The sequence below is a fragment of the Eimeria tenella genome, genomic scaffold (genome assembly GCF_000499545.2).
Source record: "Eimeria tenella Houghton genomic scaffold, Eth_scaff16, whole genome shotgun sequence".
Classification (NCBI taxonomy): Eukaryota; Apicomplexa; class Conoidasida; order Eucoccidiorida; family Eimeriidae; genus Eimeria; species Eimeria tenella.
In genome coordinates this window covers 195,231-212,414 of record NW_013541531.1, presented here as the reverse complement: position 1 = coordinate 212,414, position 17,184 = coordinate 195,231, and the positions used below count along the sequence as shown (strand labels likewise).

Sequence of the window (17,184 nt, the reverse complement as noted above, 5' to 3'; positions counted from 1 at the left end):
AGTCCGCTGGAGAGTAGAAGTGAAGGGGAAGCACAGCAGAAGAGACACCCGAGCAGAAGCCTCTCCTCGCTCATCTGCAGCAGCAGCAGCAGCAACAATAACAGCAAGGCACCATATGAGCTAAACAAGTTCCTCGCTGCAACATCAAGCACTGAACGCTAAGCCAGAAATGCCAGCAACGCATGCAGCCACAACAGCAAGAACTGCAACAACAACTACAACGGCAGCAACAGCAACTTAACGGCCGCCGCAGCAGCAGCAGTTAATACGGCAGCAGCACTAACTTGCTAGCATGGCGGTTCTCTGGGAAGTGAGCTGCCAGCCGAAGCTCTTGAAGGCAGCAAGCTCCAGAGGGTCCCCTACGAGCACTCCTTTGCTGTCGGGCCTGAGACAGTGGCAGGAGCCAACAGCAAGAGCTGTCAGCAGCGGCAGCTCCTGCAGCAGCAGCAGCAGCACAGCAGCAGCAACAAAAGCGCGCGCGTCTCACGAAGCTGGCCAGACACCAGATTAATCCTTCGCACACAGGGAAGCCTCATTCTCTCATCACAGTACACATAAAGTTACACTGAATATATAAAGTATTGCGCATTATGCTCCTAACCCTAAGCTGCAGAATACTACAGCAGACAGAGCAGCAGCCATTTCTGCTGCCATGGGTGTTGCTGCTGCTGTTGGTGGGGCGTGCCTGTCTCGGCAGCAGCGAAGGCCTGTGGCTTGTGCCTGCGTTCGCTGCGACTGGCGAGCCTTTTTTTGCTTGCTGCTGCTGCTGCTGCTGCTGCTTCTGCTCTTTGTCGTGGTCTTGGGGTTTGTTGCCAACACCGAAGACGCCCAGCAAGTCATAGTTGTGGTAAGTGAGAGTGCCCGTCTTGTCGAAGGCAGTTACGCGCACTCCACCAGCCGCAGCAAGCCTGCAGCAGCAGCAACAGCAGAACGCTTCCCTAGCAGCAGCAACTAGCGACCCACAGCGGCAGCCCCAACAGAACACCAACTTCGTGCATCCCGGCGGCCAGGAAAAGCTATAGAGCGCACAGCAAGGACAGGCCAACTGCAGCGCCAGCAAAGCGCTACAGCAGCAACAGCGGCATACTTCAGCGTGTCTGTGCAGCAGATGCCAGCCCTGGCAAGATGTAGAACGCCGACAGTGAGAGTGAGAGAAAGGAGCATCGGGAACTCCGGGGGAACAACAGAAGTGATGATGTGAGAGAGGGACAACAGCAGCCGCCACATGGAGGGTTTGCGGTATTGCTGTGGCTGCAGCTGCAGCTGCTGCAGCTCCTGCTGCAGCTGCTCAGATGACGGCTGCAGGAACTGCAGCAGTGGAGGCAGCGTAGTGTAAAAGTAAGAAAAGGGGGAGACAGGAGACGTGAACGTCACGTAGCAGCAGCAGCACAGCGCCAGCAACAGCAGCACAAATAGAAACACCCAGCCTTCTCTGCTGCTCGAATGCGGCGCATTTGTTGTTTCCATTAAAGTTCGCAGCAACTGTCCCTGAAGCAGCAGCAGCGGAAACGGCAGCAAAAGCAGCAACATAAAGCCTGCTCCACGCCCATGGCCTTGCAGACTTTAAATCACATAGTTCCAACCCACAGAGACTAAAATCAATAGCATTCATTCACTTGAAGCCTGCGTGTCAAACCCTAAACCCTAGGCACCCAACAAGCCCTGCAGCCTAAACCCTAAACGCTAAGCCCTACTTCGGTGGTGGCAAATCCCGTGCGAACTGCTAAGGCTACGGGGGAGGCGCTTGGAGGTCTGCAGCATTGAAGACCCGGACCCTTGTCATTGTCCGCAGCCAACAAAGAAGTGCCTGCAAAGACTCACACAATCAGCTTTGCTGACCTTGGCTAGCTGCAGCCCGCCACAGCTAGCCACAGCCAGCCACAGCTGGCCGCAGCTAGGCCACAGCTAGCCATCGCCGGCGACCCATTTCCAGGCAAGCGAGAGCTGCAGCCGCCCACAGAGGTTGCTGCTGGGATCCGCAGCAGCCGCAGCGGAAGCCGCCACTGCACTTCAAGAAGCTGCTGGATCTTGAGAGCTGGGACTTGACTTTTGGGCTCTCACCTGCAAAGAAGGCAAACTGTTTGTGTTTGCCCTGGAGGTCAAGGGCCTCATCAAGGGCCCCGACTTCTGCAGCAGTCAGCGACAAAGCCGCCTTTGCTTGGGGAATGGCCTCTCCTGAAGCAGCAGCAACAGGAGGCACCATAGCAGCAGCAGCAGCAGCACACGCATGCAGGCCGTACCCTTGTCCGACAACGACAGCAAGCCCTGATAGGACAAGATTGCAGCAGCTTTACTTCAAGTTTAGAGCTTTCGGATCTTACCCGTCAGCAGAGACTCGTCGATCACAGCAGTTCCCTGCAGCAGCAAACCGTCCACTGGGGCCAGGATGGAACCGCTGCTGCTGCTGCTGCTGCTGCTGCTGCTAAGGTCCCAGCAGAAAACGTCACCAGGCAGAAGCTCTGCTGCGTCAACGAGCTTCCACGAGCAAGTGCTGCTGTTGTTGCTGCAGAGCTTGCGGTGTACGTACACCCGAGGAGGCACCTGCTGCATCTTCCGCACTCTCAGCAGCTCCCTCCGGTGCTTCAGCGCAGTCTGCAACAACAGCGCAAACATCAGCAGCAGCAACAAATTCTTTCCTCGCATTCACGCTGTCACAGATTCGAACGCAGCATCTGCAGTGAAACTGACTACATCTCTTGGGGAAGCAAACAGCAGCAATAGCAGCCTGCAGCGACCAGCAGCAGCACCAGCAACAGCAGCCTCTGGAGCTTACCTGAGCCTCGACAATGATTAGCAAGACGAGGGTCAATAGAGGGAAGCCCCAGTAGCCATCCAACAGCCAAAGACAAACGCAAGCTGTTTGGAAGCAGAAGAAGGGCGACAGCAGCTGCTGCTGCAGCAGCACGCCAAATGAAGGCACTGGCACTTCGCAGCAATTGCGGCCAAACCGCAGCCTGGCGTCCCTTGCGAACTTATCCATGTTCCCCCTTGCTGCTGCTGCCGCTGCTGTTCCCGCTGCTGCTGCTGCTGCTGCTGCTGCAGGGAACTCTATCAGCCCTGTCCAGTCCAAGTAGCTGCGCAGCGGCAAATGCTGCGGGGCCTCCACTGGGAAGAAATCTGCTTTATTCAAGTCGTACAAGTAGCGCTGACCCCTGAGGGTTATGAGCAGCTCAAAGTGCTGCTGCTGCTGCTGCTGCTTCTGCTGCTGCTGCTTCTGCTGCTGCTGTTGCTGCTGGTGGTGGTGCCTGTGGGCATCTTTGGAGTTCTGGGGCTTCTTCGTTACGTCAGGAGCCGCAGCTGCTGCTGCTGTGCACTGCAGCAGCTCGATGGGAACAAGAAAGTCCTCCTTGTCTTCTGCTCCAGCAGCAACGAAGACGTGAGTTGCTGCTGCTGGTGCTCCCCTTGCCGTCGCTTCTGCTGCTGCCGAGTTGCACGTCCGGTAGTCCTTCCAGCGCCTCAGCCGCAGCACCCAGCTGCTGGCGAGCATCAAGCCACCCCATGACAGCAGCAGCAACAGCAGCAAAACCGAGCAGGGCGTCTGTAGCAGCCATGGCAGCGCCTCCGCCTCCTCCACCGTTGCTGCTGAGCTCTCGTCTGCGGCGGTCGTTACAGCAGGAACTGCTGTTACTGCTGCTGCTGCTGCAGTTGCTGCAGCTTCTGTCGGGCCTGCTGAGAGACCTTCAGTCGAGCTTGCAGTGACACCTACAGCTGCGTAGGCCGGCGGTGCTGCTGCCGCAGCATCCCTTCCTGCTGCAGCCGAAGCCGCTGATGCTGAAGCTGCAGCAGCGCCAGCTGCTGCGGCTGCAGCCGCAGCGTCCGCTGCCTCATGCTCGCCTATGGCGAGAGCCAGCAGCAGCAGCGCAGCAGCAGCAAACGGCCACAGGTCAAATCGCTCCCAGAGGGTTCGCGGCCTCAGCAGCTGCGCCCTCTGCCCCAATGGCAGCGCATGCGCATGCATCCCTAAACCCTAAACCCTAGACACTTTATCCTTGATTTCAAACCCTCACGCTCGCTGCGAGGCTCTCGCTGCTGAGGGCAACCTTGTGGGGAAGCCTGCAGCCGCGGCGTCCGGCGAGTCGGGGCTAGTACGGAGCTCCGCGGCCACTTGGTGCTTAGGGTTTAGGGTTTAGGGTTTAGCGAGACTTTGGGTTGAGCATTCAGTGTCTTACAGAGACCCGAGACGCATCGCCAGACGCCCAGCCTCAACACCAGCGAGGACTCCACAGCTCGAGAGCTAGGGTGTATATTCTCTGGCTTGGAAATGGCCCGTTGGCGCTTCCCAAGAGAGGTAGGACAAACAAACACGCAAAGAGATAATGACGGGCGAGTACACGAGGGTGGTGGCCTGCGACGGGATAAGGACGGTTTCTAGTGGACTTGCCGCAGACATTGTCTTAATAAATTCATGTTCCGCGGCTGAGTGTGTTGTTTATTGCTTAGCGATTAGGGTTTAGGCTCTAGCATTTAGGGTTTGGTGTCTGAGCCGGGGCTTCAGCCGTCCACGCATAAGCTCTGCGCTCTGTGCGCTGTCTCGCGTGCCAAGGGTTCGTTTGCCACACATATCTTTCATTTCTGCTTTGTTTTTGTCAGCTCTGTTTCTGATCAATATAATTAGGCTTATTTGCGCTGCTTCTCTCTTGTGTTTGTCCGAAAATGAAGGTAACTGCAGCCTCTCTGGCGGCCACCGCCACGGCTGTGGCATTTGCTACATCTGCAGCTGTCGGTTCACCTGAGCCCCCTCCTAAGCTCTCTGGGGAAAAATTGGCCGAACTAATGCAGTTAAGCCTCAGTGAAATTAAAGACAGAATGGAGACAATCTTTTCGTTCATAGACACAAACGGTGACGGCGTCATCACCACGGAAGAAGCGCAACAGTGGAGCACCCGCCTCAAGGACGCCATGCACAAACACCAGGTTCGGCAGGAATTCATTTCGATAGACAAAGACGGAGATGGGAAGATTACACTGGAGGAACTTGAGGTCACCTACACTGACGGCGCAGACGCGGCCAACCAGGAGGCTCACAAGGTATTGAATGCATTCATCCTTGGGGCCTGGGGTTTAGGCTTGCGGTTAAGGATTAGGACCCACGGGGAAAACTCTCAGGCCCAAGGGGGACAGGCTTCTCTGTGCTGCGCCGCAGGAGGAGGTTCAGAAGAGATTTGCAGCCGTTGACAAGGACAAGAGTGCGTGTGGAGGCTGCCCCTGTTGGCTCTGCATCGCTGGGGCCTTGCGCTTGGGGTATGTTTGAAGGTTAAGGGTAAGGAAGTGGCGTTTGCGCGCAGGCGGGAGCCTCAGCCTTGAGGAAGTGACAGTTCTCATGGATCCAGGCAAGGACGCGACGCTGATGCAAATAGAAGTGGACGAGATCATGGCAGTGAGCATCTCCGGCTTAGGATGCAGAATCTAGACTGGGTCTTCACTTGTTTGTTTTTCGAAACGCTGGGCGTGTTTTGTGGCACGTGTTTAGGCTCAAGATAAGGACAAGGACGGAAACATCTCCCTTGACGAGTTCCTCCTCAACGAAGGCGGTAAGTCCCAAAACCTAGGCCGCTTCGAAACCCTCTAACTGGCGTCTAGCGTTGCGCAGTGCAGTGCCAGCCAGCAGCAGCAGGATGCTGCAGCCGCAGGATTTGCTGCTACAGCAGCAGGAGTGCTGTGGCTGTTGCTGTCGACAGGTACCCTGACTGACCCCGAGCGCGAAGAACTGACTCGCGAGTTCTCGACTTACGACAAAAACGGCGACGGCAAAATCGACGAGGCGGAGCTGCGCGCAGTCATAGAAGACCCGCACGCCCACGACCTGCAGCAGATGATGGAGTCTTTGGCTGCAGAGATGGAGGACGGGAAGATCACCAAGGACCAGTGGACTGACAAGTTCGAAACTTTCTCGGTTTCCATGCTCACAGACAACGGCGAGCTCCTGCGCTTCCCCGAAGAGTACGAGGGGGTGGACCTCCCCTTCAAGGGCATCAGTGTGGGGCCCGGGGATGAGGACGCAGTCTCCCACGATGAGCTTTAAAGCCGGCGCCCAGGCCCGGAGCCTGCAAGTGGCTGTAGAGGACATGGGTCGGCGCTGCTGCAGCGCGGCGATTAGCTGTGTATACGTTTTGGGGGCTCCGGGCTTTCGATCTGTGGGCGGGGTGTGCGTCCCCGAAGCACTGCGCACGTGTCAGGGAGGCTGCGGGACGGCCCAGCGAGCTAGCGGGCTGGCGATCCAGCTAGCTACGTAGCTAGCTAGCAAGGGTGTTAGCGGCAGGTGGGGACGGGCCTGCGCCAGATGCAAGGGCTCCTCCTCGGCGACATAGACAGCTAGCCAAATAATCAGCTAGTGGTTTGCTAGCAGGCTTGTCAGGGGCCGCTCATGAATAGCCATCCCCCTTTCTGAAGCCCGCCCTCCTTTGGCTAGTTGCCTGACCTTGCAGACCTTGGCCTCTGTCAGTCTTTATTACCACAGAACAGGAATGGCAGACAGAGATGCTCACGGGGTTTGGGTGGTAAATGTAGTTAGGAGCTACACCGTTTGCCGGTGCTGCTGGCTATATGCTAAAAGCAGTTGCCAATGCAGCTTGTTGAAGCAGCAGCTGCTCCTACAAGGGAACCGCTGGAGTATCCAAAGCTGTTATATGTATCCTGAGCATTTAGCGTGAGTCCGAGTTTATGGCGTACGCTTCATTGCGTGCGGTTTCTGGTCTAATGCCGGGTGGCAAGAGTGCGACACAGTGATGCTGGGAATGGGTGGGAGACAGTCATAGATCTAGAGGGTCAGGCGACGGAGCTGGTCCTGAAATGGATGCAGCACTGCAATGTAGTGTGCCAACTTGGCTGAATGAGGCCTACTGAAGGAATTACTAGCCGGTCGCTAATGCCAGCTGACAGGAGCAACAAGCAGCATCGTCTGCTATTGGCTACTTGGGGGGAAGCCGCTGGCACTGGTCGCGTGCGCAACAAGCTACAGAGGTGTTTCCATGGAGATGACAAGCATCCTGTTTAGGAGTGAAGGCTGCAGTAACAGCAGCGAGAGCATTCGTGGCCGCAACTATGAACAACCATCTCATGCAAGCTTCGTGTGTTTGGTGCCGCAGCACTGCAGCAGAGCCAGTTAAGCAGCAGCTTCGCTACACCAACATGGGCCGGAAATTTCTATCGCACAGCTTCTAGTGTGGTGCACTTGCTTTTCTGCTGAGAGCAGCAGCAATGGATGGAGGGCGCACAGCACGGGTTCGCTTCACTACCGTAGTTGCAGCAGGAAGCTATGCACAGCAGAAGCTGAATAAACAAGTCCTTGTAGGTACTACCGCATTGAAAGCGTTAGATTCGAGGAAGCCGGGGGGCCCTTTCCTAGACGGTAATGTGCATAAAACTGCACTCACCTTGCTTCCAGATTAGACAGTGGTGGCTTGCTTGAGACACTGCCCTGCTGATAGAACCTGTTAGGCGCACCAGCATCTGCAGTGGCTAATGCTACTGTTATGCCGCTTGTCGTTCTCTTCGTGTCGTAGACAACTGCACTTCGAACACATTGTCACATTAAAAGTGCCTTCTGCCCGCAACGGTGACTCCTTGCGTTCTTTCCAGCAAGCGATCTTTTAGTTCGAACAGACCCCATGGACAGTTGTACTTTCCAGGCAGTTTTTGTGGGAAACAGCTGCACCTTCTACGGCTGTAGGGAACAGCACGTTGTAAAGGCAAGTGTCGTGCTATTTATGGCTCTGTGCTGCGAAGGCCCTGTGGTAAATTTTACTGGCAATCTCCGCTTTTGTGATATGGCAAATTTTGAAAGAAGCCCTGTATGCGCCCTTTTCTGGCTGCACGTGTGTATAGCCACGGTTCACGGGCTGTGAACCTGCGCTAGGCCGCGGTGGCCCGGGCAGGAACTTTACCCTTCAAATTCACGTATGTACGTAGCGTGAAAAGCTTTTATTTGTGGAGGAGACAAGCCTTTGTCTTTGCAGTTGCATACGCAACAAGAACTTCTGTTTTGTAGTGCATGCTTAGCTGCATCTGCAAGTGCAAACAAAGAGACGCAACCCTTACTGTGATGGGTCGGCGAGCCACAGCGTACAGCGCTTCCGAACACAACAGCCCAGCGGGCCACCACAAGACTGCAGGCAGGCAACTGCAGCGTTTACGTTCGAAAGTGCAGCGGGACAGCAACAATGAATGCGGTCTCCTGTCGCTGCTGCCACAGAGGCCCGTAATCAAGCATACAGAGATATGTGAAAGTGAGACGAGCCTAGACTTTGCACAACAGGAAGGCCTTTTGAGAAGTCTCTCTCAAGTATTATTGTGAAATTGTGAGGAGCTGAAGTAAGCAGAGTGCACCGGACATGCGCTGGTCACTACCAGAAGAAGTGCGTACGGGGCACTCTAGGAGCAGGTAACGCCAATGCTAGCTTATTAAAAGGCAATGGCGCTGTTAATGCGCTACACTGAATTTGATTCATTTGAATGTCGTAGTTTCAAGTGCCGCTCGATGATCGAAACTTCGAAGCGCTTCGGCCTCTACACTGCAGAACACGAAGCAGTGCGAACCACCCATGAACAATAGGCTTTTTAAGAGACGAGCTTGCTCATCTACTTCCATAGTTTTGCTGGTCATATTCCAAAGGTCCGCAGTAAGAAAGGAGCAAATCAGGACAACGACTCTGACAGCGTGAGACAGGGCTCGAGTACTTGACGTGCTTTTACATTGCCCTGCGGTGATCGGCGACGCGAACTCGCTGTTTTTCATTGTGGTGCTGTGATACAAAATAGGAGAAACAAATGAATTATTAAGTTCAAGGGCTTAGAGGGATTTTGAACATTGTGAGACGGAAGGTGCCTTAACAGCGCTCGGCGCGAGGGCTGGCTGAGCCTCACTGCAAGCGAAGCCGTATGCCTCACGTTATTCCATTCTTTCATGAAATAATATTCACTTGCTTTTGCTCTTTTGTATTAATTGGTTCAGTTGTGGAGCCTGCCCGTACCACTTGTTTGTACAATACGCGAAAGACCCCACTCCCTAACAGCACTGGAAAATGACACGGAGAGCGCTCTGGAGCCTTCTGTTGCTCCTAGCGGCGCAGTTTCTCAACATTACCGGGGTACCTGCGAGTGGTCTCTGGATTAGTCCATCCTTCACGAGTTTCAGTCCGCAACAGGCTGTCGTAAGGTCTCAAGAAGATGACAGTGACCACTATAGACCGACAGAGATTTTCACCGAGGTGCCGCGACGGAGCCAAAGAAGGACAGCTCTTCCGGCCTTTATGGGGGTCGCAGTGGTGCTGGCAGTCGCCGCTATTGTTGTAATGGTTTTCCAATGCTCCCAGAGCCTCGTCTCTAGTGGTGCAGCGGGACGGCGGCCAAGAGCGCTCTCTGCCTCAGAGGCAGGCTGCGACGTAAGTTTTCATTCTTTTCGGGAGCAATTACAAGGCCGCTTAAGCCGTACAAGGCGCTACATTGGCACAATACTGCGTTTGCTCGGAGTGTAGCATACTCTGTAGACACTTCACAGTTCGTCAACCCATTGTGAGGATGGCAACGGGAACGCATTCGTATCCAGCCTAATCGGCCCAAGCCACAGTTAGAAGAGCACCGAAAGTTGAATGGTCCCACTCTATGCGCAACTAGAACCACTGCGAAGTGCACCGGAGAGAGTTGCTTTTGCTGACACTACTGAACGCTCTCGTGGAATTCCGCGGGAATTTAACTGGGCGGAATACAGACTCTTACCACACTTAATGCATTTAGCAACAGCGGGAAGAGAGAAGAGTCGGGTCCACGCCGGTAAGAATACAACAGCTTAACGATGCACTATGGAGAAGCTTTCGAACTGGCGATTGCTGCATGGAATCCAATTTTCTGTGCGGAGCTGAGGCGTCGTCGGAGCAGAGGCTTCGTGCGTGGTGGCTATTCCTTTGAGAAGCCAAGCAGATTACTGCATTGCCTTGCTCTTCATATATTCATTGCGGAGGTTGCCGCTTCACTGTCCCGAGAGTACAGCAAGGAGGGTGCCATTTAGTGTAAGCATGCACCTCCTCAATGCACCATGGAGTCTCACAGTATAGTGCGGTCATTGCTGACATATCCCCAGTCAGTACGGATTCCTGAGAAGCTTGGGAACAATCGCACCGGCTTCTGTGGATGCTGCGTATTTGTAGGGGTATTCTTCAAAGGCGATATATTGGTTACCATAATAGGCATAGGAATATATCATTTTGCTGAGCAGCATGATTTATGCTTTGAAAGTATGGATGGGGCGTGGAGTTTAATGCAGTTTAGGCGCAGGCGTACTACGATTTGGCCGTTGGGGAAACAATGAGCAGCCGCCGTTGTGAATGCCTGAGCAAAGGGCAAAGGAATGGTGACTTAAGTCGCTGTTGTTGTTGGCTTGGAGCTGTCACTCGACTGTTTTCAAGGCGCTCCTGCAGGCCCTCAGTGGAAGTGCTTTTTGTCACCTTTCTTTTTCGTGGCTTGTGGACCCGTCGCGCCTGTTACGAGTGTCCCGCTGGGAGGGCAGAGTGCAATCGCTGTCGTGCATGCACTTGCTGTGGCTGTGAGCTTGGGGTTGTAGTGAGCAAGTTTGTTTTTCATGGCTTCGTGGCGTTGTGATGCCCGAATATGAGTGTTCATTGGCATGGCGGTGATGGGAGACTCATGTGGCATCATGCGAGCTGTCGAAGCGATGCTCACTAGCGAATGCGAACTGCTGACAATTCCAGAACCACGCGCCATCAAAGACGCTTGGCAGCCACACGAAACGGGCACCTCATTGGGGGACCGCTAGGTTCTTTCTGTACTGGTTCTGGAAGTGCGATGCGAAGCAGACAAAATGACAGTCGCTGATAAGCGTTTATCTACATTGGCATCTGTTTCTGAAGCTTTTTATGGTGCTTTGTTGATGCGATGCGCAGTGGTTCGTTTAGGTTTTCATAACGGTAGTACTAAGGCTGGTGCACTGTGAAAGACGGCTGCCACAGGGCACGACGCATTTGCTGAGTTGATTGCAGGGTGAAGCGTTGCAGGCTCGGCTCTTTCACTGCAAACGATCGTCCGAGATTGTCTGATAAGCAAATGGTACATTTGCTGTGGTTGATGCTCGAACAAGCGGGTAAACGCTTTTCATTAAGGAAATGCGACTCTACAGATCAACGGTTGGGTGTGCGAGGGAGGGTTTGGATGTAGGGGAAGAGGGCCGTGAGCACGTAGATGAAGGGGGGCGGATGTAGGGGTGCGGAGCGTTTGGGTTTTGTGCGGGAGAGCTTGCGTGCAGTCGGAGACAGTGGGTTTTTCTTGAAGGAGCAGGTCATGAGAGTGGGGTGAGGACGAGGGTGTGCATGGGTGGTGGTGTGTGTTGGGTGTGGGGCGGTGGCGTTAAAGGCGTTTGAGGAGTTTGGCGTCGGGACTGCGTTGGAGTATTTTGTGCAGTGACGGAGTGTGAGGGTTTGTTGGAGGGTTGTGTGGAGATGGGGAGGGCGAGTGGAGCGTCGTTGTTGGGTGGTGGTGTTAGTGCGTCGGCGGTGTTGTGCCTTGGGTAGTCATGCGGGACGTTGTGAGTGGGTGTGAAACTGCTGGCTCCGAAATGCCCGAGCATATATTTGTGCCGACACGCTGGGCACAATTATGCCAAACGCCAGTGAAAGCGTCCTACGCAACCAACCCGCGGCCCTGCAGTAAGCAAGGCAAGCTCAGAATTCCCTTCCAGAAACGCCGTTATTTACTTCAGCTGGCTCTACTCGGCTGCGAATTCGAAAAAGACATCGAGCCAATTGTTAGTTCCCAATACTGATGGGGTGCGAGGGTCAACCGGCTCGCGTCAAAGTAACAACTTTCCGCCAACAGATCTGCACAATGAATATACGGGGCTCCTGATGCAGCAGAGAAATGCACAAGGTAGGATGACCTAGGCCAAAAAATTTTAAACTTTGCCACAGCTCTTGGATTTGGTAAGAAATAACAGTCATGAATGCCTTCCACATTTGGCCAGGGCGCCTACATTATTTCTCTTCACAGGCAAGAACTTGATGAAATGTAGAGTTCTGGAATGCATAGGCTGACGTGAACAAATGGACAGGCTGGGTGGCTCACTGCAGAGGCGGACGAAAGGGATGCGTTACTGACTTGCTTGACTTCTCTGTTCGGCCACAGACTCTGGCGCTTTGCACGAGACACGCAGTGTCGAGGGCTGAGCATCTCCTTAGCTATGAAGCAAAATTCTCTCTTAAAGTGTTCGGAAGATATGAATGCAGTCAGTGTGTCGTGGTTAATGGAGTCAGGCGTGTGTGGTGGTGACACTGGCACATTATCTGGGGAGGTTGAAGAGGCAGACAGCTCCATGCATTCATCAATGATTATTCTGTTTGAGGTTGCGCATAGCCCCGATAAAAGTGGGTGATTGAATTGAAACTGGCAGCATGGAAGCTCCTGGGTTCAGTCAGTGTGTCCTAGCTAAGAAGTTAAGTGTGCGGCGTGGTGACAATGGCACATTGTCTTGGGAGCTTGAAAAGTCAAACAGTTCCATGTATTCATCATTGACTAGCCTGCCTGAGACTGTGCATCGCCAAGATAAGTGCGGATGATGGATTTAATTTGATACTAGCATCTTAGCGAGTTTTCGGCGCATGCATCGAAGTGCTGCTGCAGTGGTAAGAAGCAACTCTGAGGGTGGGCTTTCCAGTGTCGGTGACAGCGCTGAGCAGAATTGGAGAATCCGTGGCTTGTGGTGCAACTCTCGCCAATGCTTCACGAAAAAGTGGGATGAAAATATGGATGCCAAGTTAACTTTCAAATCAGTAACGCCTGCCGCTGGCCCACGCGCCACGGTATGCTATTTGGGGAGTAATTACGGCATGTGGATGCCTGCGCTGTGCGCTCACCGTAGGGGCGGGCTCCCATCGAGTAGGACGAAGCACGTCTAGACATGCGGGTGCATGACAGTACTCTCAAAAATTGAGCGGAGATTGTCCTTTGTCGGCGCATAGTGGGCGCACTTCCAAAGTAGAAGCATACTGGTACTGGGGAAGGGCGTGTGCAGCGTGTTGCGGCATTGGCGCTGACTGTGGATTTGCTGGAGCTGATGCTTCGTATATGCAGTCAGTAGGCGTTAGGCGGAAAATCCGTTTTTCGGAGGTCGTTGACCTGTGCTGCGCTACGTTGCATGAGCCGCGTGCTGTTATGGAACAAGCGAAGGCGTGCACTTATGCTTGCTGGATTCGGAGCCGTCTGGATTCGGAGCCGTCTTTTGCAGCGGCCGGTAGCTGGTGATTGCAAGTATTTACGATCGGCAACGAAGCCACAATGCTGAAGTAGCGGGGGATGGCATTGAGACCACGTGACCGACTGGTTTTTTTGTTATCGACCAGTTGTACAGCGCACATCAATTTAGCCGTTTGCAAGAAAGAAGCCAAATGGTTTTAGCATAGTTTTGGTGCAACCAGGTTGCCAAGCAGATGCGTTGCATAGACGTCCTTGGCGGCGTTTGTGACGCAGTTGGCACGTCCGTTGAGGGTAGTAGCATTTGCAGTGACACAAATATGCCATTGATGAGTTGCTGCAATCATGTTAGTGCAACGGTTTGTAAAATACATGAGCAACAGGGTGCGAACAGTACCAGGTATTCGAGTCATCTGTGGTATGCCCACAGTTGAATCGGGCGCTTCGTAAGTGGACTTTTAGGGTGTGCACGGTTTACGTGGCCGTAGAAAAGTAGGGCTTGCGTTTCAACATGTGAATGCAATGTTGAAATTTTCGAGGAGCCAGGAAAATTCTTACTTTGTCAGCAGTGCTGGCTTTGCCAGCTAGCGGCCAGTGTGATCTCAGTGAGGCTTCATTGCCACGACTTCATAAGCGGAGGCACTGTGCTTGCCGTTCGCGAAGTTCTACCATGTGATTTGCGCCTGCATTTCAAATGAAGGGACAGGGCGATGAAGTACTTCATGGAGCTTTGCAACAGAATAAGGCCTTCACATTGCGCGTGCCACATTTCGTTGCTGTTTCATTCTGGCCTGTTTGAAGACAAATAGCCAATGGCCCAATAGCCATTGGACAACCGTGCACCGTTTGCTTCTCGCACACTTGAGGGAAGCCTGCGGCGACCGCGGCCGTGTTACGTGTCCCGCACTAAGAAAACGACTTCGGCGGTCAAGAAAACTGAGAGCATGGCGTGCTTGCTTTTAAATCCCGAGCTATGAAGTATACGTACAAGTTGAGTTAATTTCCCCGATGTTTAACGCTTTCTGGACTGTGTAAACTCAGGATGTCTGTTGCAGCCTATTGACACAACGGGAACGTGAAAAGCCCCGTCACACTTATTTTTGCAGCGGCAGGTTGGATTAGGCTCATTGGGCTGAGTCGTGGTCTGGATGGGCCAGTGGCTACGTCTGAATGCAGTTTGACTTGCTGCACAGCAAAACCAGCGTTACGTGACTTTGGACGGAGCTTCAAGTGGTTTTAGTGCAACATGGAGGCAGTCCCTACTACTTGTAATGGTGCTCAAGGCCTTATAGGCGAACATATTCAGGAAATTGCTGGACCCTGTGGAAGCCCGGAACTGTTGCCTATGTTTGCGGCCTGCTGAAATGTGTGTGTTATTATTCGAGATATGTGCCGATTGAAGAGCGGCTGCAGCTCTCTAATGCATTGCCTCTTGCTTTCGTGTGGGCTGGCGTAGGTCGAGGTGCACGGAAGAAATATTTACGGTTTATTTCGGCTGTAGATAAAGTGGAACAACGTGTCGCCAGGGACTCATGAGATTCCGACTCACGCCACACAGGATGTGACCATTCTCTTTTTTTGGAATTGTTTAGCGAAGAAGCCATGTTATGTGTGGACCATGCACTGACACCACACTATCCGGAGCATTACTGAATTTCGACTTAGGGTTAAGAGTTTGCTGGTGACGGTGTATTACGCGAATTCCGTATCATCGAGAGACATGTTATATGGCTGGGCACTGCCATTGGGCGTTTACAGCAGTTAAGCTGAGGAACGATTCACCGTTTCACTACAGTCAAAGTAAGCTTTCATAGAAAACAGCGTTGAAATTCATGCTGTAACTCACTAGGGTAGCTGTGAATGCGGATGCTGGACTTACTTATCATGGACAAGTTACAGTACAGAGTTTGCAGATTTTGCGCGAGCTTCTACAGGGGCTCAGCGATCATTGGCCATGGAGAGGCCACCAACATGCTCGCGCAGCGAAAGAAGGCAACGCTGGGACAAGGTGCTTGCAGTGAGCAGTCCTCGAGACTGCAAACATGTTTTGCCACAGTTTGGTCTCCCAGGGCAGAAATGCGACAGTGAGTGCCGACAAAATTCTAGTTAGTGCTGTAGAGGCTGGCGAAGTTACTGAATTTCTGCATGAGCCCATCACTGCTCTTCCTAATGCGAATATCGTCGAACAGGCGTGAATGTTCCAGGTTGTCCTACATACGGTGCTTGAAAGTTTGTAAGCGGGTGGCAGCAAGCCGTTGATCGAGTTAAAATGCGACCATGGATACTGCGTACACTTGGTGCGGGCTGAGTAGTTCAGCGGTAGTTGTTGCGCAGAGCGGTAGCTTGGTCCTCTCACGCCACCCGCTGATAAAACGATGGGCGAGGCTCTACACTATTTTTCTTCTTTGCTCAATGCATAACACTGGGGCATGTTTATGAATGCTGTGGAGAGCGTAGGCCAGGGTGTGGAAGGCACAGGGGTTGCTCCGCAATCTGGCTGATTTGGTCGGCGCTTTTTCCAAGCGCCTTGTGACGCGCACTCGTTTTGCGCTTTGCGGATGACCAGAAGCCAGTCGTGGGATAACAACAGTAGCTAGCTGTGGAGAAGCCAAGCAAGCGCTTAGCAGCTTGTCTGCGAAGACAAGCTCACGTATTGGCACGTGTATGTACTAAGCGCTTAGCAGGACAGCGTATGTCTGCCAAGACAAGCTCATGTATTGACACCTGTATATAGGGCTGATGCAAATCACGGAATCGACAACGGTGTCGTTGTTGATTTTGTTCCACGAGTGTGCTATGCAGAAGAACAATCGATTGTGTAGGAGATTGTGTAATATGCTACCTGTACAGAGCACAAGTTTATATAGCAAGCTGCGGCATTGATGCTTGCTCTTGTCCGCGTATGTGCGGTGCAAATGGGACACCACTCTGCCTCCTTGATAACCCAACATTATCATTGTAGCTGTGCAGCGAGTGCTAGCTTGGAGTCAAGGTAAGTCAGTGGTTCATATAATCTGCCCAAGATTGTTGAGTTGCCTGCAAACCACAATTAATCTTTGACACGCCCATTCCTCGAAGGAAAAGGTTGCACGCTGGCAGGAAGGACTGGTAGCCACTCACGCATTTGGGTGATGAGCATCTCTTGGCAAAGCATATGATTCGTTAACATAATATTTCTTTTGGATGAAAGGACAGACAGGCGAGTATTAGTGGTGTGATAGCGCGTCTTCGACTTGTTGCACTGAACGTGTGACTTTTCAATTTGTGTTCCGGAACCATCCATGCAGGAAGTAAGCTTTGAAAAGCAAATACGAGACTGAGATCCAAAGCAGTGCACCGAGCTAGAATTAGACCGACTGCGTCGGGTATCATGTGTGCATTCTGAGCGTCGATTACTAATATCCTGACGTATAGCTCTGAGCAGAAAACGCCCGCAGCCTTACATCTGGGACTCGCTCTTAGCAGGCGTTGCACGCAGTGCGTGCGTGAGCAGCATGGGACAGTGAGCAGTGGGCTTTCGTCCAGTGAGTTTTGAAACGGTCGTATTGTTTCCGTAGTGTGGTGCTAGGGATGGGGCATCAGAAAATGATTGCTGAAGCTGAATAGCATCGAGAATACGCTAACACTTTTAGATGGGGAGAGCATGAGGTTATGTAAATTGACTCCGGAGTATATATAAGAGGGAGGTGCAATTTTACGATGGCCGGAAGCGTGAACGCCTTTTGAACGTAATGTGCCCACAGTGGTAGTAAAATAGCGAGTCTTTACGAGGCAGCCGCCGTGTTGTGTCCGATTGATTATTCTGTGCAGCACGTTGAACCAACTGACATCCCAGTGACAGTCTGGTTGTAAAGTCAGTGCTTGCTTTTGGAGTCTGTAGTAAACAATGGCGCCAGAGGAATCTGCAAAGCGCAGAGCAGAACAGCTCGTGTAAATACAAACGGCAAAGCGTGTTGATTTTCCAGCGGCTCCAGATGTGTTTGTCGCCGA

General features: G+C 52.9%; 2 protein-coding genes across 2 annotated transcripts in view; one reads left to right on the top strand and one right to left on the bottom strand.

Annotated features, from left to right (window-relative positions):
• Nucleotides 1–3,958, bottom strand: part of ETH_00009455 (P-type ATPase (P-ATPase) Superfamily, related) — a gene marked incomplete at both ends in the record, with an annotated part of 4,687 nt that extends 729 nt beyond the window's left edge. Inside the window, 7 exons of the mRNA XM_013373597.1 lie at nt 285–435; nt 602–908; nt 1,088–1,488; nt 1,695–1,807; nt 2,062–2,175; nt 2,322–2,592; nt 2,774–3,958. Of these exons, the coding sequence (XP_013229051.1) occupies nt 285–435; nt 602–908; nt 1,088–1,488; nt 1,695–1,807; nt 2,062–2,175; nt 2,322–2,592; nt 2,774–3,958 (2,542 nt within the window). The remainder of the gene's footprint in view (nt 1–284; nt 436–601; nt 909–1,087; nt 1,489–1,694; nt 1,808–2,061; nt 2,176–2,321; nt 2,593–2,773) is intronic.
• A 695-nt stretch (nt 3,959–4,653) lies between these two features.
• ETH_00009450 (membrane-associated calcum-binding protein, related, putative) lies at nt 4,654–6,022 on the top strand (the record flags this gene model as incomplete). Its single annotated transcript, XM_013373596.1, has 5 exons — nt 4,654–5,028; nt 5,144–5,186; nt 5,286–5,377; nt 5,471–5,531; nt 5,679–6,022. The coding sequence occupies 5 exons, from the start codon at nt 4,654–4,656 to the stop codon at nt 6,020–6,022; spliced, it is 915 nt and encodes a 304-aa protein (XP_013229050.1).
• Nucleotides 6,023–17,184: the final 11,162 nt, after the last annotated feature.